This window comes from Leuresthes tenuis, unplaced genomic scaffold (genome assembly GCF_036924035.1).
Source record: "Leuresthes tenuis unplaced genomic scaffold, fLeuTen1.0.hap1 SCAF_14, whole genome shotgun sequence".
Classification (NCBI taxonomy): domain Eukaryota; kingdom Metazoa; phylum Chordata; class Actinopteri; order Atheriniformes; family Atherinopsidae; genus Leuresthes; species Leuresthes tenuis.
Genome location: NW_027325368.1, coordinates 24646042 through 24668722, shown reverse-complemented (window position 1 = coordinate 24668722; position 22681 = coordinate 24646042). Strand labels below are relative to the sequence as shown.

The following is a 22681-nucleotide window of genomic DNA, read 5'->3' as shown; positions in this document are numbered from 1 at the left end:
TCTCAAACATTAAAATGATTCAAACCAGGAAGTGGGATTATTCTGAATGTCAAAGTTCAGTTTCTGTTCAGGCTCAAAAATATTAAATGGAGAAATTTTTAGTGCACACTTTTTTAAAACATTATTATTATAGAATTAGACAAGAATGTTCAGACATCTTTAGATGCAGTTTGGTGATTAAGGTGCAGCACACTCTGTAGTTGTATCAGAAATTGAGAAAATTTTAATTGTTGCATGATCTCTGATAAAGAAGAGTAATTAGCAGTAGTTGGTTAGGTGGCTATGCTTTTGCATATGTCCTACTTTAGAGTTGATTAGTTTTCCAGCATAAGTTGCCATGGTAATACACCCCAGTAAAAGGTGAACCAGCTTTTTTACCTTGAAAACTCCAAGAGCAACCTGAAGTTGCCTTATGAAGCCAATAATCCAGCTTCGTAGTGCAGGCCGCCTCGTCCTCTTTTTTTTCTTTTTGATTGGTAAACAGAAGGATGAAGATGATAATTAATAAAAATAAAGCTGAAGAGTTGGTGTCCCAAATGGTTCTTATTTTGCATTTGTATTTTTTCCAGAGGTTGAACGCATTTGGTACCCATTGACATTTTTGTCTGATTTTTCAGGAAAGCCTCATATTGTGGGAGATTGTTTTTAAATAATGCTGAGGTTTAAAAAGATGGAGACTTGATGGAGTAAAGTACAATATAAAAGTATAATTTCAGACAAGACATGACGAGAAGGGGAGCAGATGTAAACTTTACATGGCTAATTTAATTTGCTGCGTGAACTGGCCGACCAGCCATTCAACACTCTTATCCCAGCAGGGCATGGTCTGAAAATACTGCTGTGACACCCCAGTTTCCTCTAACTTTATTGTATGTTGGTGCTGGAGGTTTGATTACAAGTGAGCCCTGCACAAATGGCTATCTATCAGCCCTGCTCCATATGCACAGGCTCACAGTTTAATGACCCCTGAGTCGCCTGGACACTTTTATGAATAGGCTTGCCTGAATCAAATTACTCCTCCAGGCCAAACATCTAACCACCAGCACAGCCTGGGTTAATTCACTAACTGTATGTGGGAAATAAAATCTCCCTGAGCAATTCTTAACGTTGTCTTTTTCTGCACACAGCTCTATGCTGGGGCCATCCTTGAGGTGTGTGGATGAAAACTGGGGAGGTTCCCTCAAGTCCAAGGTGAGTTCTCCATTCAGATATGATTGCAAAAAGACACTTGTTGTAAAATTAGTTTTTTTTTTAATTTGAGCTTGTATGTGAGTGCGTGAATGATTCAGGAGGACTTGAGTGAGAACTGCATCCTGTGTTGTTTTTTTTAGTTTGTATTCTAACACGTCTGCAGGAAGGTTTTCAAACAAGCTTCTGGAGCTTATCCTCTGTTCAGCGTAACAGGCACTTAATTCAGCGTCAAGTTACACTGATGCATACACTGCAGCCCTTTTCAGCACATCGTAAAAGTCTGGAGCCCCATCTGTGCCATATGGCTGTCGTTTGTCTACTTCAGCTTTACAAGTCCTGTGATTTCAACTGTCCCCTCAGCTGTTAACTCTACATTCTCTGGAGGTTTTGCAGGCTGCAGTAGGAAAATGTAAAAGCTAATTGAATTAATCATTTACTGACGTCTGTCACACTGATGTTTTACCTCCTCAGCTTTTGTCAGGAGCGAGAAGCCGAAGATGTTCAAGGGTCTTCAGATCAAGGTAGTGATGATGAATTGTGTTGCTGATGTACCATCATGAAGTCTGACTATCATGTCATTATTATTGCAAGTAATGTGATTTCCAAGATTAACCGGATTGTGTGCATCAAATCAGGCTAGAATGGTTCTTTGAATATGTTTTTTAAAAATATCTCTGTCAACGACAGATGTGCATTTTTAACTGTTCCCTATTTTTTTCTTTCCCATCTATCACTTTTCTTGCTGCAGTACGTAAGAGGCTCAGATCCTGTTCTTAAGCTTTTGGACGACAACGGGAACATCGCTGAGGAGCTCAGCATCCTTAAATGGAACACAGACAGCGTTGAGGAGTTTCTGAGTGAGAAGTTAGATAGAATATAGATGTAAAGAGTACCCTTTTTTTATTTTAAGACTTTAAAGGGCCAATTCCACAGAAATGAAAAGAAAGATTATACCAGAGTCAGGGAAGTATTTTGTTTTTCCTTCCATCTGTGTCAGTTGACCATTTAGTTATTTACCCATTTATTTACGACTTAGCCTTGATAGATGTTAGTCACTGCTCCATATGACTGTTTTTGTATCTGAAAATCATGAATTCCTTGTGAGGATTTTTCCAAATGACTTATGTTTGAACCTAAAAATTTTCAAAGAATGTAATTGTAATTTTCACAAGTTAATCACAGTTTACAGTGGATCCATTAGGGTTTGGAAAAACAGACCCTCTGTCTGTCTGATATTCTTGTATAATTATTTTTTATAATGCTCAACATTGTGACTGATGGGAGTTGTAAGACTGAATGAATCCATGTTCCTCTCCAAATGCAGTTGTCTTTGCTGAGGCACACATTAGTGAAGAGCTCACACTAAACCAGTTCTGGGATGTGAGCTCTGATGTAAATTTGTGGGTTTTTTTCTGCATCTTCTGCTTTGAAAAGAAACTGGATTTGTTTTGGAGGCTTGTTTGAAGCTCGGTGAAGGCATAAATATGCAACAATAAACAAAGTCTCTGCTATATTTTCTGTCAACATTGTGTCCTTTCATCTAAATGAAACTGTAGCACAAATATAATTTTTCAGTATCACTGTCCGGTACCTTAGTTTGCCAAAGTCAGGCTGACTTGGCTTTGCTGACATCTTATGGTAACCAGAGACATTACAGCTCAGCTCTGGCACAGGTGGCTACTTTGCAGCTGTTACAAAACCCAAGCAAGATTCTTAAAATAGCCATACATTTTTAAATCTGTCTAACTCTAGTTCCAAGATAACTAGAATGAATAAATATTACAATGCCTTTTTATGCTCGCAGCATCGTACTTATTTTCCTGCCTTTGTTTATGACCTTTTTGTGTCGTGTCAACAACACGCTTTGGTTTGAAAGGAAAAGGAAACTAAGCTCCATAAATACAATGGCTTGGCTTTACCATATCCAGCTTATTTAACGATTATAAACGATTAACAGGATGATACCTGGGTATTCCTCCCATGCCCCCTCTGATTCCTCCACCTGTGCCTTATATGTTGTTGGGGCACCATGAATCTGTCCACAGTCCTGCAGTCCCACAGACACAGCTGAGGAAAGCATGAAGACAGACACAGAACTCAGTGATTTATTTACCTCATCAAGAAGCTCAACTGATGTATTGCTACAATATTACTCAAGTGATTCAAGTTAATAAAATGTCTTTGCAATTATCATAACAATTTAGTTCATGCTCCACATGAAGAAAACTCATTCAACTTTAGGTCTGCTCAGCACTGATACCAGAGATGAATATGATGTCAGCAGTGAGGCTCGTCACGGTCTTTGTGATGTCCTCTGTGCTGGTCATCGTGAGGCAGGTCAGAGAGAACATGGATGCCTCTGCTCTGGGCACACTCAGCATCAAACTGCATGGAAAGTAGCCAGTGATAAGTCGGAAATAACACAATTATGAACGAGACTTGTTTTTATTAAAAAAAAACCTCCACTGCATAATACTCTGCATTACAGGAGACACAAATCATATGTGACAACAAGACATTTATGTTCTGTCATGTGTAGTTCTACACAAGACGAGATTTCTCAATAAGATGCATCTCAGCTGTGTATTTGAATATGTGAGTTATGTTCTCCTGGAACAGGTGCACTGTTGGAAAAGGCCCTTGCTTATTTTTGTTCTATATCTGATAATCACTTTTATTGTCATTTTTTTTCACAGTTAACAATTAATGACTCATGTTGCCTATTTACACAACCACTTATTCACTCTTACTAATTTTTTATTGACTCTATTGCACCTTTGATGTATTCTAGTCACATTTAAGCCCAGTGATCACATGTTTTAGTTTTTTTGGCTCCAAGTGTTACTTTATTCTATTTTAACATTATAAACATATCTGACAGTGTTCAAGAAGCGCCGTCTGCTCATCTCATCACACCTTTTGTTTCCAAGATGTTTTACAAATACTGTGAATGAAAGAGACTCAGAAAGAGGAAAACTGACCATTTTATGTTGTTCATTGTAGGTGATGAAATAAAGCTCTTCTCTGCACCTAAAAAAGTCCTCTAGTTAGTGTATACTGGATCTTGAGAAATGGCGAGACAAGGTCATTTAAATCCTGCAATGGAAATCCATGTTTGGAAGAAGACAAAAGTCCAACAACATATTTTTCAGGAACAGAAATTGGAGAGCCAAGACTGTAGCTCCTGCAGCTGTGGCCCTGAAGAAGGCCATGTTCCTAAGATGTTTAATTATTTGGCAGCAATTAACTTGCTCTAACTTGTATGCAAACAGTCAATTACTGGATTCACTCTGCAGATTAATACTTGTGTGTCGCTTGTCCCTCATGAGCGGCCCAGGATGTCATAGAGCAGGAGACACTCATGAATCCAAAGGATCTCGTCGCACAGTCCTGCCACAGATCACAGGTTTAAATAGATCAGGTTCCCCTGCATGTTCCTGCCACTCCATTTATTCATGGCATGTGATGAGGTATGAATCCACCGTTCTGCAGAACTTAAGGTGCCTCAAGGTGGTTTTCACCTGAAAAGTTAGAAAATATACCAGGGAATGAAAGATACATCACTGCACTAATGCATGCCACAAGCCACGTAGGAGCTCAGGACAAGCCACAGTGGACCTGTAACTGGTGACGATTAGATGAGTACACTTCAACAAGATGATCAATGTCGACACAAGGATTTTAAATATTCATCCCAACAACGTTCTGGTCTGCTAGAGCTGCAGGGAATTTAGTTATAATCCTCTGCCTAGAGGTCTTAATGTCCAAGGGGTAAAGATATGACTGCATCATCGCTGGATTAAAGACAGTCAAAAACATTTTTAAACACCTTGCACTATTTAATCATCCTGTCTCAAGTTGGATGTTTATTTTTCACAGAAACAATGTGTGCATTATAAGCTGCACTGCACAAAGAGACAAAACCTTAGAGGTTTCATTGTGAGTGAAAATTCTCACTTCCTAAATGTAAAACCAATAGTTCCGCATATGATTTCCACAGTTCAGCTTTTCACCTTACCACTTTGTCAACTTTGTCACCAACCAGGCACTGACACACATGTGTAGAGTCACATGGCAAAAACTCATCCAGTAGTTAACACAGCTGAATTAGAAAATGTGATTTTCTTTTGTTGGTTAGTTGCTGCCATTTCAGGAGAGCTTGTTTCAGCTTGTGTGAATGACAGAACTCACTCTCCTATCTTAACTTCATTACAGCTGTAATCTCACAAAATACCCTTGACTGAGGAAGTGTAATTGAGAAAATTAACAATTTCTTCTTAATCTTTTATTTTTTACTACTTACTGCATCTGACCATCAGACTATTAAATACATCAGCACATTTTATGCCTTCTTCTGCGAAGAAGGAAGAAATGCTGCAACAAAAAGGAGTCAGTCCCTTGGAAACATTTGCATTCTTCTCATCAAAGTTAAAAAGAAAAAAATCAGACCTACCTATTCAGATGTGTTGCTCCTTGGTTGTGAGAAAATGGGACTAAGAAAGTGCAGATCTGCAAAAATCTGTTAAAACCTATATGTTTCTGTTTGACAGTGACAAAGAACACATCTGTCAGCTTGTGCTGGTGTGTTTATGATGATCTTTTTAATATCATGTCAGTATTAACAGGTACATTTGAAAGAAATCTGAACCTTTTTTTTAATCTTGTAAAAGTAAAAGTAAAAGTAAAAATTATAGCCTGTATGTTCATTTCAAGCCTCCATTCTCCTATGTGCAGCAGCAGGGAGTAAGCCTTCGTTTTATAATTGTTAAATGTTTTTAATATCTACAAAATCACCATAAAGTTCATGGTTTGCTCTTGTTCTTTTCATATTTGAGTAGTTTTTCTGTATGCAAACTTTCCCCTTCATGGCCGGGAGTTCTTATGAGTCCCTACTGTCACACATTGGAACCTGGTGAAGTGTAGGAGTCAATGCCGCTCTTGGTCATCCCTCCAGGAAAGAGAATATAAGCCACCTGAGGCTGTAAACTGGCTGCGGACCAGGCGCTGCAGCTACACGGAGCCACGTATCCCGGGCCAGAGGGTGACTGGTGGGTGTGCTGCCCGGGGCAAGCCAGAGCCGTAAAGCCTCCAGTCTGGTATCCAAAGGTGTGCGCGCTGTAGGGCAGAGCACTTGAGGCAATAGCGTGCGGTATCTCTGCCATCCGCTGGACAGCTCCGGTGCTGAACTGGGTAACCGGGTCCAAGAACGAGAATGGCGATGAGGAGGAAGAAGACGCGGGAACGAGGAGAGCCCTGGCTTTATCCCCGGGGACAAGAAAAGAGTCAATAGAGAACCCCTTTAATTGGTCCTCTGCGTCTCCAAGTAGAGACGGCAGCGGGAAAACGAAGCGGTCCCTCTTGAGGGGACTTTTGGGTTTGCGCCGGGGTCTGTACTTATAGTCCGGGTGCTCTTTCATGTGCTGAGCACGCAGTCTCTTGGCCTCGTCGATGTACGGACGCTTGTCAGAATCGGACAGCATCTTCCACTCCGCGCCGAGTCTCTTACTGATTTCGGAGTTGTGCATCTTCGGATTTTCCCGGGCCATTTTCCTCCTTTGGCCTCTGGACCAAACCATGAAGGCGTTCATAGGTCTCTTTATGTGATCTGAAGGTTTTTCCATCTCAGGAACTATCAAGTTAAATTAAACTGAATTACCTGGGGTAACTTACCCCTTCAAAAAGCGCATACTCCTTTATTGCGTAAAGGAAAAACTCATGAAGAAGTCTCGAGGATATCTATGGTTAAATAATATATTTTCCGTGTCTTTGTTAGGAGGAGTGGCTGTAAGTCCAAATTGGCTGCAGCATTTTCACAGTTTATCTGGAACCTACAAAAACTCAAAGCCTCAATAAATGCATGAATGGGAGTCACACGGGACCTAGTCAGAAGCTTGTTATGGATGATGCGGGGCATGTCATCCAGTCATCACCACACCACTGTCACGGCGGGTCAAGCCAATGAGAGAGAGCACTGTAATCCTTAAAAAATAAAAAAATAAAATAAAAAAGCGTGACTATAAGCCTACTAGCCTATTTCAGAGGGACACCCCTCTTCTCTTCTTCAAATTCCTGAGACAAGTGCAGGCAGAAAGTGTCTGCGCATCACAAGCAGAAAACTAGAGACATAAATAGGGTGTGTGTAAAAACTTTTGCGCTACATTTGTTCATGAACATACTAGTCCCATTTCCTCAATAATCCATTTCAAAGTCTGTTTCAGAATATCTCAGAGGAAGTTGATGCACCTTTCACCCTCCAACTTACAAGCATGAAGTCTATCATTATACAATTTAATCTATCATCCCCAGATCCCCAAAACCCAGGGCATGAGCAGATTTTTTTAGTGTGCGTGTAAGTGCTTATAGTTCAGTGTGTGGACAATCTAACTAAACATGATTTTATTTAAATGTTACTAATATATACTTTTAATCTAATCTAATCTCTAGTCTTTGCTATTGAGATGACGTTGAAGTGAGGAATAACCACAATTCCAAATCAGGAAAAGTTAGGACATGGGGGCACTGTAGGGATGTCAATTATGTAAAAAAAAAAAAAACAACATTAAAAAACAACAAAACTATGTTGTTAATCAAAACAGATTTACCAAAAACACTCAATCATCCCCATGCCATCACAGAGCCTGGCTTTTAGGCGTGTTGCTGATAACAGTCTTGATGTTCGTTTTAGTCTCTGGTCTGGAGCACATGGCTTCCATTTTTTTTACAAAAAAGATCTTGAATTAAACATAATGACAACCCCAATCCCATCCCAGCTGCCTCTGAACCCACAGAACTCAATGCAGTCTCTGGACAAAGTTAACTTATATGAGATCTTTTTGCACCATTAAGATTTAAGCGGTATTAGTGAATATGACTCTGAATTGTGCTTAGCAAAGGGATTACTATGGTAATCCTGTGCCCATGTGTTTGTATCAGATAAGTTGATTGAGACGTTGCAGCAATATATGCTGAGATGCCAAGACATCATGTTTTCCAAGAAATGTTCATGCATTTTTCTACAAGACAGTACAAAACTACTGCACACATTACAATTGCCTGACTGCATTAGGTGAAGGAAATGGACTGGCCTGCAGCCCTGAACTGTCCCGAAAAGAAAATGCAACGAAGACTGTGCTGTTGCACATCTTCAGCACCTGAAATCCTCCATCTCAGTATCCTCAGCGTTAGAACATTTTTGAACTGCTGTGAGAAGAATGCCAACATAATACAGTAATAAAAGCTTTACTGTCTCAAATATTTTTTGGAATGTGTTGCAGCCCTCAAATGCACAAATGTATGTGCATTAACAAACGATATTAAGTTGACAAAACATAAAACATCCTGTGTCCTTTCTGCAATGAAATAAAAGTCAAAGTAAGAATCACTTTATTTTTCAAAAATTGTTTCAAAGTGTGAATTTTCATACTGTCCTAGCATTGTCTGGTTTGGGATTATATGAATCAAGTACTGTACATACTATATCATTATGCACACTGTGACAAGTGCCTCTAGGTAATAACTCTTTGGAGTATATACTCAGGATGCTTATTTTACAGGGAGAAACCTGATGCCATCTTTCTGGGTGTCTAAGAGGAAGCTTCTGGACCACCTCAAAAGAATCTGAAATGGCTCCTGCAAAAAGGGATTATTTCCATGAAAGAGGCACAATGTGTTTTTCTGTAGACAGACCTGTGGTGGCTAGTCGAAGTTCAGAGTTTAGATTTTGGTTGCAGCGATAAACTTAGATATCAGGGTACCAGCGAGGAGGGAGCCTTTATTTAATTTACCTCCCACAATCAAAGACACCACAGGCCTCTTCAAAGGCAAATAAATGGACATAAAAGATCCAGTTGTGCACAAGACATCAGTGGTAGAGGTGATAAGATGTTTTCAGAAAGTGTTTTTCTCTGGGTTTTCTCGCAGCAGACGGGCTGGAGGGATAAAATGATTGGCAGCAGGGGTAAGACAGCTGATCTGTCTGCTCGAAGCTGTGCTGTTATCTGCTTTATTGTAGGTTCAGGCAAGCCTCCACGCAGGTGGCACATGCTGCCACACAGAGACAATTATGACTGCCATAGAGGGACCGTGTTTTAAAGAGTTTTTGACAGCAGAGGGAAAACTGTTACAGAACAACAACGTATGAGGTGGGCTAAGCAAAGGGCCGTGCAGAGAAAAGATCTATTTCTTTTTAACCTCCACAAAGCTTTTGGTTGTTTTAGTTGAGAAAAAACATGTGTTTTGTGTTCTTGTCAGCGTTTGGAACGACTTCTAGGAAATGGCAGCGTTTCAACTCTGGAGAGATGAGGGGGAAAATGGGTAATAAGAAAAACTGCCAGCAGCTCAAAATGGCTGTCATAATCCCGTTATCCCACAGGCTCTAAAGATACTGGTCCTCTCCTTGGGAGTCTATCTTTTCTTCTTATGTCAAAACTGTCCTCTATGCACTCAGGTGGATTAAGGAGTCACACAGAAAGAAATTGACAGGTACAGAAAGACCTGAGGGTGAAAAGGAAATGAAAGTGGACAAAGAGAGGCAGGCTGGGCACTCCAGCCAGGGAACACTCCATCTGTCAAGAAAGGAATCTATCAAATCAATTGAATGGTGAAGGGAAAAGGAATGTTTTCTATCAATTCACTTCAATTATCGATTTAATTTGTATTGACATATCTGATTATTGATCGGTTTAGGCGATATTTGTGCAGGTGTGATTACATAGAACGTGGCTCTGCTTCTCCAGAGTCCGTGAATTCTTACAGAGGGTTTCTCCTTTCTTTTTGCAGTCAGATGGGGGTTTTGAACCTTTTTTTTTGCGCCATTTGCTTTCTCTAGAAGTTCTCTTCTTCCTCTTTACCTCAAACCAACTACCACAAGTACTGCCACCTTGAGCACAACCCCAATTCCTGGGGTTGGGCACTCCAGCCAGGGAGCACTCCATCTGTCAAGAAAGGAATCTATCAAATTAACTGAATGAAGGGAAATGGAATGTTTTCTATCAATTCTCTTGTTGCCTGTGAAATTTTTTTTTTTTAAAATATATTGTCTTTAGCACAACCCCAATTCCAAAAAGGTTGGGAAAATGTAAATATATACAGAAGGAAATGCAAATTTCATAAACCAATAATTCCTTCACACTAGAAGAGATTTTCAAAATATAACGCTCAATTGTTTCATGAAACATTTGAATTCATCTTGGAAAAAAAAAATTCAATGAAGTATATGTTGCTCTATACCTTACAGAATTGATTGTGCTTTTCCAGCTGTGCAAGTTGCTTGTTCGTACGTAGTAATGCACCCCCATGCCATCAGAAATGCAAGCTGTTGAACTGAGCACTGATTGATACTTCAATAATCCCAGATGGCAAATTATATCGTTGCAGTATGATTCTTTTTTTAAACAAGCCAGATGGTTCCTTTTTAGTTTAGACACAGCCCCCAAGGTTGAAAAGAAAACCAAGTTTATCCAGAGAAGATGAGTTCCTGAATCATGTTTGTAGATTGCACAAACTGTGTCAGTAACTTTAAGAAGCTTTCCTGAGCCCATGCAATGATTTCCATGACACAATCAAGCAAATGAGGTGATGGAAATTTAAAATGCTCTATGATTTGTGGACACAGTTTTCTGCAAATGTCTGAACTTCTGCCCATCTTTACTTCTGAGAGACTCTACCTCTCCAATGTATTCTTTTTTTAACCCAGTCATGTGACTAATGTGTTGCCAAGCAATCCAATTGGTTGGAAACTGTTCCTTCAGCTTTTTCTTTTTAGTACTACTTACTTTTCCAGCCTTTTGTTTCCCTGTCTCAACTTTGGTTTCAGGGCCTCGAGTACACAGGACACAGATGCAGGGTCGAGTTCAAAGTCAAGAATGTTTATGAATATAAAACAGCAGGTTGAGGATCTCCACACAGAGCAAATCAAGGGGCTGTGAAAAGCCTGATCACTCTCCTCAATAACTATGGTTGAGGCGAGTGCAGCTATGGAAGTTATCACAAACAAAAACGCTCTCCATTCTAGGAGGAAAAACAAAACAGGCTATGAAAAGCTAGCAAAATAAACTTTCACGCTCCCCTAATGAGGCGAACTTAAACAAAAGACGCTCTCTCAAAAACCGAGGCACTATGAACTTTAACAATTAACTGCGAGCACTCCTTTAACGGAGGCGTAATAGATCTAAAGAGCAAAATACAAATCGCTCCTCCAGCGGAGGTTTCTATGAAACATTAACAAACCAAAATCTCTCCAAAAATGGAGGAACAGAAGCAGGCTATAGAACTTACTTAAATTTTGTCACTTCAACTCCAAGTAAACCCTCTGAAATCCCCAAAAAATCAAGTCTAACAAAAGTTTCTGACACTTCTGAGAAGTCCATTAGGAAACTTTGCAGGGGGAAAATCCCCAAGACTTTCACTGCTCTGGGGAGGATTTCACTAAATCTTGTGCTTATACTCGTGATACTTAGGAAAAGTAAAGCAGTTTTAATAGCTTTCCCCCTGACACATTGATGGTGGAATATGCTTTGGCTCTGTGGCAGATAGCTTCAATCCGAGGTTGAGGGCATGTAGGTGTTTGGGGGAAAGGGTCTGTCCTTCTCTGCCTGCCAGTACACTTTCATAAGGCCACATCTATATGAAATTAATACACTTCATCCAACATCTGAGGATAAACCTGAGAGCCACATTACTGTGGCAGCCAGCTTGTCATAGAACCGAGTCAGCAGTTAATGAGATACATTTGCAACCAGGCAGCGACTCAGCGACTCAGCGACTCAGTGCCACAGAGATAGGAGATTTAGAACGTCCTGCAGTAAACTAAGTGCCGCTTGAAAAGTGAAAGGTGCCAGCTAAGCAGACAGCTGCTTACTTTAAATGACACACTGGTGATGGGGTAATGATGGTGGAGTGATGATGAGAGGACAGAAATTAACCAGGGGTATGAAGAGCTTTTCTGATTCTGGTTCTAGTGAATTTTACACATTCATACAATGCCCGTGTGGAGCTGACACGCAATGGTTATCGCTAAGTTTCAGGGTAAACTAGTTTGTACTGGTAGTTCTGCCTTCTCTCATATTTTACATACATTTTTCAATGTATGTAAAAAACTTTCCAACTGCAGGTTGTGAAGTTATGCTTGACCTGTACCAATCTGTGCCTAATTTACATGGGAATGGAGTGAGAGATTCCAAATTTCATAGTGAGCATCAATTTATTTTTTTCGGTTTTCTTTTCATTAAACCGTCAGTTGCCAGATTTTTATATGCAGGTTTGGGGGCCCTTGCCTTTTTATCAATTGTGCTGTGCTGTGTTGCACTGTGAACTTTTGAAATATTCACTAGCGTATCGAAGACGATGACGACGTAATCCTGACAAAAACACTAAACAGGTCTTTTAACATTCATGTCCCTAGTTTTTAGGTTGTTTCAAGTTGGGACAGAAATTTCTTTCAAACTGATATTGTATTATCAGGACTGGAAAATACAAACACTGCATGCTTTGAAAGGGGTGGGGAAACATTGTCATGGCTCTTCACATCAATTTCTCTTGCCTGCTTCCTCTCACTGAAGAATGAGATAAGAGCATCCGTGTAAAACACAGGAATGATCAACAACTTTCCCTGCCACATTACCAGGGTGGGTACAGAAAAGATGTACTTAAACATATATAGAGGCTCACTCATCTGACAGTATGAGCCCCCTGCAATTGAGAGAGTATGGCACCACTAAGAGGCTTATGGAAATAGTGTAGCCCCTGTGGAGATGATATGCTCGCTGTAACAGAAAGGGAAAGAGGCTGGTATTTACCAAGATATCTTCTGGACTCATTTTAAGGGAGGGGAGCAGAGATGCTGTCACAATGGCAAGCTCAGATAAGCTCCTAAAGGGTGAGAACAGAGAGGCAAGTGAGCATATTTTTAATTAATCTGATACTCCTTATTTGCCACTGGATTTGTATTATATACTGTACGATGCTCATGTGAAAAAAAAAAACAAAACAATAAACTAAAATACTAAGCTGTAGGCTACTGACAAAATCCACAAGAAGTCAGTATAAGTATCTAATACAGATAAGTAACCTATTTATTTAATCATTCAGCATCACAGTTTGTTTTTACTGATTAGAAATGTAAAAAAAAAAAAATAAGAATAATAGTCGTAGCCATTATGTTAGCCTATTTAGTACTGACTACAACAAACCAAAAATACTGGGCTCGTCCGGGATTTGAACCCGGGACCTCTCGCACCCAAAGCGAGAATCATACCCCTAGACCAACGAGCCACATAGTGTCAATAAAAAATTGGAGCAATTTACCATCAGTCCGAACAAGTGCATCACGCCACAGCATGATTCGACAAGGCATGTTTTACACTCTTTCTCAAATAGTTCGACAAAATATCTCACAATCTTTTTTGAACATTTGATCAACTTAACTATTGCATTCTAACCACCGACTAACTACATTTGGGCCACTAAATGCTCTTGCTGGGTTGTGCTACACCCTGGATTAAACGATTGATTTATCATAGCAGCAAAAAAAAAGAAAAACTGATCCGGTCTTGATGATAACATTTCTCACAATTATCACTGTTCAGAACCGATCAAGTCCAAGCTAACAGTGTTCAGGGTTGAGCCCTGCCTCTGCTCTGCTCTCGCCTAGTGCATTGTGGTCTGTGTGCTAAAGGAAGCTGCTGCAGCGGAATCTGAAGAATTTGAGGTGTCCGCCAAGTCTACTGTTCATCTGCAGCTCGTATTTCCGTTCCCTGTACCTTCATCTTCACCATCATCTTTGCGGTCAGACAGTAAGTTAGCGCGGCAATTTTCAGCAATTCATCATTTATTTCTCATTAAGTGTTTCGGCGTTGTATTAGTGGCGGCACTCACTGACTACGCTAACATTAGCTGTGTTAAGTCAACATCCTACAGGAGAGGCTACGCTGCTGGTTCACTATGCCGAGCAAACAAGTTTAAATAGCTGTTAGCGTAGGTTGTTAGCTTGGTAATAATGGCTTATCTGTCCTCCTTTTGGGTTGTGGCCGCAATGAAAATAGCTGTAGTTTAATAACTAGCTAATATTGGTTTCGACTGCATTAAGCTTTGAGCAAGCTAGTAATGTTCTCTAAGTTAGCGTTACTCTGTAAAGTGTTTCAAACTAGCTCGTCTTAAATTAGCCGCTTAACCTACTTGGACGAACACTATTTTGTAACGGGTCACAAAAAGAAATGATAAAAGTATAGATTCATCATTATAGAAAGCTGTTTTCACTATTGTGGGTGTGTTGATGGTTTCAGTTCACCAAAGGTGTTTTGGTCAAATACAGCAACTTACAAGGACTTGCAACAAAGTCGTGAACACATCATTGAAATTATAGGGACGAGGGGGGTTAACATGATAAGCATATCTCAACTTCTCATCCTTCTCTCATAGCGTTGTAGTGAGAGGCAGCAGGAAAGCAGTTTTCTGTGGTGAGACGCAACACTCTCACAAGCCATTATTGAGCACAACTCAGACTTCCTGTCTCTCACAATGTCAGTGAGGCCTTTATGTGCCAACACGAATTACCTCCAAAGCAGGAAATCAAACTGTTGACGTCTTTTCAGCAGTGGCTCTGTTAGTCTTACTTGTATGTCTTTCTGTCTTTTATTTCAGGTTGATCAAGGAGAAGAAAATGTCTCAGGCTGACAAAATGAAGGTAAGCCCTTTTGAGGGAAAAAATAAACCAAGTCTATTCCCTCTGACCCAATACCAAATTCCTCCCCATACCTCTATGGCTGTCATTACCATTGCATCAATTATAGTAACACTTTAAGACCTAATTCATCATTTAAGAATGCTTGTGCCCATGTTGAGAGGGTGTTTCAGGTGAGGGTATATCAATGTGCATTTATAGTCGGACGTAAAACTTCATCTTTGGTGATGGGGATTTCATTCAAAAGTAAAATAGCCTTTTTTTTTTTTTTAGGAAAAAAAGACTCCTTCTATTGGTTTGAATATAAATGTTAGTCCTGATGTAGGTCTTGTGCCCCACCGAAGCAGTTGTATGTGGTTTGAAATGGTCAAAGGTAGTGTAGCAACACACCGCTTTTTTTCGCTCATCAGTCGGGACCTTCCCTGAAAACACAGGAAATGGATGCTTTTATGAATCTTAAAAGACTCTGAAAAGCAAAGTAAATACAGAATGTGTACATGTTTTAGTTTACCTGAATTTGCCTCCGACTCTCTGTGTTTTAAAGGGCCTTAGATGTAAATATTAGGATATTAGATTTATGGGATGTCTCGAACAGAGTGCAGATAAGTTGGAGTTGCACTCCCTTTATAGATGCCTTTCGTTAATGAGCAGATGTGTTCTCAGTGTTTTCAGTTTTAGACTCTGGTAATGGCTGTAATGTTAATGTTTTAACAACTGCCAAATGTGGTTTAGTTTTCTCTCGTAAAACAAAGGGCTTAATTCAGACATTCCAATTCTGTGTGAGTCTATCTTTAATGTTTTTCTTTGTCTTTTTTCCATGTCTCATTTTTCTACAGCAGGGACAATTCACCAACCCTGAGACCCCAGGGTATGTTGGATTTGCCAACCTTCCAAATCAGGTTCATCGCAAGTCAGTTAAGAAAGGTTTTGAGTTCACCCTCATGGTTGTAGGTGAGCATTTCATCGGCCATTTTGCCATTTCTTCTTACTGTCAAATAAAGCTTGAGAAATTATGGTGTATCTCACTGTTTACAAGGTTTAAGCCAGACAACAAGAGTCAACATGGACTTTTAAGGAATGCAGATGTTTTTTTTCCCTCATGTTATTGCCATGACTGTAACGTATTAAAGTGGGATCATAAACTTATGATGTGACATCAGTGTAGTTGCTCAGCTGCCGTAAAGAGCAATGTAAACTCCTGATGGTGACTGTGTGAATCTCAGAGCTTGTTGGTAAAGGGGGAGGGTAGAAACTACCCTGAACACTGCTCATCCTTCTGCTTTAAAATAAACCAGAGAGGAATGTAGCCTGTGTGCCTCCAGGGACTGATTCACGCAGTGGACAGTGAGGCCTTCTGGTCTTTCTACTGCAAGAAGAATACTTACTGAATGCTTATGTATTTAGCCTGTGACCCTGGATCATAAATAAATCAACGTTTTCCTTTATGATTAGGTAGCTGCTGTTCCAGTTCACTGATAAGAAATAATAGGGTTACAATGAAGATAAAAATTATTATTCTTCTCATTATGACACAGGCATTTTTTCTTCTTGCATGCAGTTACATTTACAATTTGTACAATTGTGTAAGTCAACATGTCGCTTTGGTTTTTGTCATGTAAAATGTTTTGGCAAATTGTCAGTTAAAGATGCGCTAAAGAGTTATCAATCCTCTGTCATGGCATATCAAGCCCCTTTCAGACTCCTTTTGTAACTGTTGAGCCTTTCTTGACACTCTATTTGTAAGGTATGAAGGCAGAATGGGAGTCAAAGTTTAAGTACCTCTGAACTGGCAGCAGATAGCTAAATTAGTGTGTGTGTATGCACGCAAGGAAGAGCCAACATGGCAGAACGTGTTGCTTTCAGCACTGATGTTGTTGTCACTCCTGTGATTCAGCAGCGCAGCATGCTGCCTGACAGCACACAATAATATGGCACTGCATCAGTATGAGTGAGAAATGGTGGAATAATGATGTCATCTTCTCTGTCATGATGTAGCATGATCTCTTTGTGAATTAGGATAATTTCCTACACTGTGTACTGCTGAGGCTGTATGGTATTAGATCCTCGACAGAAGACAGGTGTAGTGGCGTACTAACGCAGTGCGTTGTATCTGTAATATGAATTAAAAGACATGTCCTGTTTAGCTGTTTTCTGGCCTGGTTATCAGACAGGTGTAACATTTATTTAACACACGCCAGTGTGGTCTGTGAATAAGGCCACATGTATTTCAAATTTGATTGTTTACTTAATGGTCGATTCTCAATGTCTTCTCATATCTAGTATTTATATCAGGAAAATTGGTTTCTTCATTTGGTTTTATAACATCTTTGCTACAATGTTACTATAGAGTGTTATGATTCACAACTGAAGTCACTTAATTGCCACTGACAGATTGAAAACAGATGGTTTTAAGAAAGATTAAAGATATTGAGTTGGTCAGATGTAGTATAATCTTGATTTTGCGTGCATCAAAGTCAAATGCCTTATTTTCTACAGCAGTTTGAGGATCTTCTACCTTTTTAGTTTAACCATGCATCAAAAGAGGTAGATGCACTTAATTTATCTATTTGTTCTGTTGTTTAAAGGTGAATCTGGACTTGGCAAATCCACCTTGATCAACAGCCTCTTCCTCACTGACCTTTACCCTGAAAGAGTCATCCCAGGAGCAGCAGGTAAAACACTGCCCGACTCTTTTATTATTCAACCATGTGAACAAATCCAATTTAGTTGAAAGTAATAGGTTGACTGTATTCTTATATTTTGTTACTGATTTATCTTTATAATAGAAAAGATAGAAAGGACGGTTCAGATTGAAGCATCAACGGTCGAAATTGAGGAGAGAGGAGTGAAGCTTCGTCTCACGGTTGTAGACACGCCGGGCTATGGAGATGCCATCAACAGCCAAGACTGGTATAAAATAATTTTAAGATGCTGCGTAGATGAGGTATATTTGAACTGAAACAATCTTAATCCTGAGATATTTTTAGTTCTAAAGATCTACTATCCTTTAATGATTCAAATTAAAAGTACACACCAAGGTTTTAAATCGTATTGCACTCGTAGGAGTTTTTCTTTTTTCTTTTCTCTTTTCAAAACGTAATCATACATTTTATTCAGTCTTATCTTGCTCTGATTTAATCTATTGTTCTTCTTTCTTTCTTTTTTCTGTTTAGATTTTAAATCATGCTTTCTGTCTCTACTGTTTTAATGTCTCTGTAAAGCACTGTGAATCACCTTATTGATGAATTGTGCTATACAAATAAACTTGCTTTGCCTTGCCTTTCATCCAGGCTTTTCGTTACCGTGGGAATATTTGTTGCAGTGTACAGCATGTTTGACTTGACTTCTTTTGTTGTTCAATCCAGTTTCAGCACCATTATCAGTTACATTGATGACCAGTTTGAGCGCTACCTCCATGATGAAAGCGGTCTAAATCGAAGGCACATTGTTGACAATAGAGTTCACTGCTGCTTCTATTTCATCTCCCCTCTTGGCCACGGGTGCGTCCTGCCATTTGCACCGAGACAAATACTATACATGTTCCTGTGAATAAAGTGAAGGTCCATTCTATTCGAGTAACTGTATTCTCTGTGTCTCTTTGACCCTTTGCCTGTTTCCTGTCCCAACCAGCCTGAAACCTCTTGATGTCCAGTTCATGAAGGCCATTCACAACAAGGTCAACGTGGTTCCTGTCATTGCTAAGGCCGACACACTCACCCTCAGAGAGAGGGAGAGGCTCAAGCGGAGGGTGAGGATAACAGTCACCCATTGTTCAGAAAATTTTCCAGTTCCTGACTCAAACTGTATTTACAGCATATTATCGTCCCTATCGCAGCAACGTTGCCACCACATGTGTTATGCATGTGTGAAATTACTTTGATTGTCAGAATGTTGTCTTTGTTTAATATTTCTCTAGTTTTACCAGAGCACAGTTGGTTGTCATGACTCGTTTTGTTGCTTTCATATTGGTAAGATTCTCGATGAAATTGACGAGCACGGTATCAAGATCTACCACCTTCCTGATGCTGAGTCCGATGAAGACGAAGACTTCAAAGAGCAGACCAGGATTCTCAAGGTAGCCTCTTTCCATTCTTTATAAAGCATTGCATTTAACACATACTGTTTTCCTGGGTGTTTGCTTCAAGTGTAGTAATTATGTAGTTTGAGCTGTGACATCAGCAATATGAGTTACTACTCTCTTATCCAGGCTAGCATTCCATTTGCTGTGGTTGGATCCAACCAGCAGATTGAAGCCAAAGGAAAGAAGGTCAGGGGTCGTCTGTACCCATGGGGAGTGGTGGAGGTGGAGAACCCTGAGCACAATGACTTCCTCAAGCTTCGGACCATGCTGATGTAAGTGGTAGACAAGCTACAGAAGGCTTTAATCTATGTATTACATATACAGTAGATGAACCTAGATGCCATTAACGAGACGGCATCTATTTTTACTTTAGAAAGTGAGAACATGGGGGAGGGAAAAAAGCCTTGCAAATGTTTTTTTAAATTTTTTTTAAACAAATCCTACAGAACCCATATGCAGGATCTACAGGAAGTAACCCAGGATCTGCACTACGAGAACTTCCGCTCAGACCGCCTCAAACGGGGTGGCAGGTTGTCCTCCCATGGTTACGTTCTGCCTCTGTCCCCTGCGTACGTACTTGTCTGTCAGCTTGCTTTTCAGCACCTCCCCCACCTCAAACAGCAAATATCTGAAAGTACATGCAGTGATCATGGATGCCAGTTACAGTAGTGTCAGAAATTATTGTCAGGTTCATATATCACACATGACTGAAATTCTAACTCAACCAGAATACTGACCATAGTTACTGTTGTTGAAAGGACCCTCCTGGCATCTGTTTTCCTATTTATGTTCATTCACATGAAGTTGTTGATCTAGTAGCACATTGTTTTACCTCTAACCCGTCATTTTGCATGTTATCTACATCAGTTCAGCTATGGTAGATGTAGATGGAACTGAATTTAACGCTGGGAGAAGTAGTATGTTGTTTTACAAGATTAGTTTGTTGGTAGATAAAAAGTATGTGTAGTTGAAGTATCTGTCTGGAAACAGGATTACTGTGTGTGTTGTTTAACATGGTGTGGGTACATCATCATTTAACCCCTAATGTAGACCCAAAAGATTGTTTTAGACGGTGTTCTTAAGCTCACCCAGGATAAGGGCGTGATTTAACTGACATCCCATTGCCTTGCCATCTGTCCAATGATGATGGTCTGGTCTCGATTTGTCCAATCCCATGAGTGGACTGTTAGAGGTACTGTTTTGTGTATTTTGTATTATTTGGGGGAGGCAAGCTGTTCCCCAGACTTGGCATTCACCGCTTCCTCTCTTGGATTTTCCTGCTTTCTTCTCTTTGTAGTTATTTGTTGTAGATGCCCTTTTTTCCATCGTAAGCTGCCTCTCTGCAATGAAAAACGAATCCATTGACCCTTCTTTCCACTTTGTCAATGTGGCTTTTGTCATGTTTGCCTAATGCTGCTTAAAATGACATAATATGCACTCTGTGATATGAATACATTTCTACGCTGACTCATGATGTTTTACCAATCATCACACAAATGATTAACCTCACTGACTGTGCTTTTACCTTCATGATGATGTATTGATTGATTTATGAGCAGAAATATTAGAGGTTGTTGCCACAAGCACACGGCATCGCATAAAAAATAACTGGAGTTGTGTCACTGGTGCAGAAAGGGACCGGAGCCAGAGGAAATGGATAAGGATATGATCCTGCAAGAGAAAGAGGCTGAGGTGAGAGATTTCAGACCTTGCACTTTTTTGGATCTTAAAGAAATGAAAATTTCATAGAGCAGCTTTTATGAAATGTCTTTATTACTCAAGTTTCCTAAAGTTGGGTTCAAACTTTTTCTAAGTTCACTGTTGATTTTGTGACCAATTTCCAAATTGAAAAATCTAGCTCTAGCTGAGATGTCGTTAAAAATGCAAATATTGTAAACCATAATAAGAGGATAAAAAGTGTCTCTGTTTTGTTAAAGATGGGTTGATAACTGAAGATGTTGGCGTGGGAGCAGTATTTTGTTTTTATGAAGAATGTTAGGGGAAAGACTATTAATGAACATCATCACCTCAAACAAATTCCTTTCATTGCTTTGATTGTAAAGAGCAACTGTAACCCTTTTTATTAAAACCGATTGTCTCCCCTCATACAGCTGAGACGGATGCAGGAGATGGTTGCCAAGATGCAGGCCCAGATGCAGAAGCGAGGAGAAGGAGAGGGTGAGGCTCCACGTGTTTAAAAAGTGTGCAACAAACGCCCACTTTGCATATAACCCTGTATAGTTCCTCAGCAGTGGTGTTGCATCGTACTACATCTTTAACTTGGTTATATGAAGATAGTCTTTTGTAACACCACCTTTAGTTGTAGTTCCAATGTTAATGTCTAACTTTTTCTTTATTTTTCCCTTGTAGGTGTTTGAGGCTCTGACTGTGTGTGCCCAGAGTTGGAAAGGGTGTAAAAGCTGTCTGGTTATTGACCCTTACCGCTTGCCACTATTTTTATGTCAGTTCCACATGGAATCTGAAGTCAAGTTTTTCTTTTTTTTATACGTTCAACATGGTATATTCAAGCAGTATTATGTTTATATGACAACATATAACAGTTTTTCTCTTTATGTATCCTTTTTGAAAACATTTGCTAGTTACTCAAATTAAGTCATGTGACCCATCACAATCAGTGTCATACATTTTATTGGGATGTCCTATTACGTGTTTATTTCCTTTTTCCCCATTTAGTTAACCAAAGTATTGCTGCCTTAGTTCAGTGATTTTGGTTCTGAAAAATTGCTCTATGTAAAAGCATAATTTACCAACTATGGTGCAAACTTGGTAGCAGATACAAAAGACTTTTTTTTTTTTTCTTTCATATCCCATTGTTACACAAATATGTCAATATTTCTTGGTTAAGTTATGAGTTCACCTCACAATCTTACCATAAAAGAGAGCCTAACCTGCTCAGTGTTAATGTTATCAGCTCATATGCATGCAACTCTCGGGCGTTCCTGGTTTAAGGTACATTTGTACCGTTGTTGTCAGGTTCTTCTTCTCCTGTCTCTTCCATTATTGCTGTTCTCACATCAGTGTTACCATGTAAAACTGCCTTCCAGTGTGGTTAAGCTCTGAATTAAACTGTGACCCTTAACTTTTACCAGTCTTCCTGTGTACCTGACAAATGAAGGACCAGTGAGGCGAGACACCTGTTTGGTGCTTTCAGTCAACATTTGTTCCACGTATCCATTCTACTGTAAAATGAAGGCATATGATGGAGAGCAGTGGTTGCGTTTTGTTTTTGATTGATGTGAGATTTCATGGATGCAAACTTGTAATTGTCCAAACTGCTGAGTACTTTTTGGTTTCCATGACCACAGAGGATGACCCAAATAGGTCATTGTAGTCAATGTTGCCCTCACCAGCCAAGATGAGTTCTCGACATTCCTCTTTGTGCTGTTTTTATCCAACATTTAAATACCAAATTTTTTTTTTTAATGCATATATTGTAATACAAAGGTTTTATTAAACTTCAGCAACGTCATCTGTGAGCTGTGCCTTTTTTTTTTGTTTTCTTCATATTTATAACATTTAAATTACAAATAAGATTGAGCAAAGAGGAAGCTACCTCTTAGCTCATCTGTGACCATTGAAGTGTCAACACTATCCTTTAAATTTGTTACAAACTCCCGGATTATGATGACATTTGAACTCACCCTAAATTGGATTAAGCAGGTATAGAAAATGGATGAATACATTCTGTGGATTTAGATCAGTAAAAACAA

At 39.6% G+C, this 22681-nt stretch overlaps 3 protein-coding genes and 1 non-coding gene across 6 annotated transcripts in view; 2 read left to right on the top strand and 2 right to left on the bottom strand.

Annotated features, from left to right (window-relative positions):
- selenof (selenoprotein F) overlaps positions 1–2702 on the top strand; it is a 131084-nt gene extending 128382 nt beyond the window's left edge. The window contains exons 4-6 of the mRNA XM_072364127.1: positions 1128–1191; positions 1663–1712; positions 1940–2702. Of these exons, the coding sequence (XP_072220228.1) occupies positions 1128–1191; positions 1663–1712; positions 1940–2071 (246 nt within the window). The 3' untranslated portion in view covers positions 2072–2702. The remainder of the gene's footprint in view (positions 1–1127; positions 1192–1662; positions 1713–1939) is intronic.
- A 3300-nt stretch (positions 2703–6002) lies between these two features.
- LOC140268866 (transcription factor Sox-14) lies at positions 6003–6812 on the bottom strand. Its single transcript, XM_072363859.1, has one exon. The coding sequence runs from the start codon at positions 6810–6812 to the stop codon at positions 6087–6089; it is 726 nt and encodes a 241-aa protein (XP_072219960.1). The 3' UTR covers positions 6003–6086.
- A 6577-nt stretch (positions 6813–13389) lies between these two features.
- On the bottom strand, positions 13390–13461 carry trnap-ugg (transfer RNA proline (anticodon UGG)). Its single transcript has one exon. It is a non-coding gene; the product is annotated as a tRNA-Pro (tRNA).
- A 308-nt stretch (positions 13462–13769) lies between these two features.
- Positions 13770–22440, top strand: septin2 (septin 2). Of its 3 annotated transcripts, XM_072363118.1 has the most exons (13): positions 13772–13982; positions 14830–14872; positions 15706–15820; positions 17455–17541; positions 17656–17779; positions 18235–18369; positions 18500–18617; positions 18843–18944; positions 19077–19222; positions 19397–19519; positions 20582–20642; positions 21062–21128; positions 21321–22440. In XM_072363118.1, the coding sequence occupies exons 2-13, from the start codon at positions 14849–14851 to the stop codon at positions 21326–21328; spliced, it is 1110 nt and encodes a 369-aa protein (XP_072219219.1). In that variant the 5' UTR covers positions 13772–13982; positions 14830–14848; the 3' UTR covers positions 21329–22440. The 3 variants fall into 3 exon arrangements, with proteins under 3 accessions (XP_072219218.1, XP_072219219.1, XP_072219220.1); XM_072363117.1 differs by lacking the exon at positions 21321–22440 and having other exon boundaries at positions 13770–13982; positions 21062–21148; XM_072363119.1 differs by lacking the exon at positions 21321–22440 and having other exon boundaries at positions 13776–13982; positions 19397–19480; positions 21062–21148.
- Positions 22441–22681: the final 241 nt, after the last annotated feature.

What these genes read in the sequence shown, in the direction of transcription:
- septin2 (XM_072363117.1), top strand. Translation starts at nt 14,849, where the DNA reads ATGTCTCAGGCTGACAAAATGAAG. An exon ending in GCCATCAACAGCCAAGACTG is followed by an intron (nt 17,780 to 18,234) that starts GTATAAAATAAT and finishes TGTTCAATCCAG; the next exon opens with TTTCAGCACCATTATCAGTT. An exon ending in AGCAGACCAGGATTCTCAAG is followed by an intron (nt 18,945 to 19,076) that starts GTAGCCTCTTTC and finishes TCTCTTATCCAG; the next exon opens with GCTAGCATTCCATTTGCTGT.
- LOC140268866 (XM_072363859.1), bottom strand. Translation starts at nt 6,812, where the DNA reads ATGGAAAAACCTTCAGATCACATAAAGAGACCTATGAACGCCTTCATG.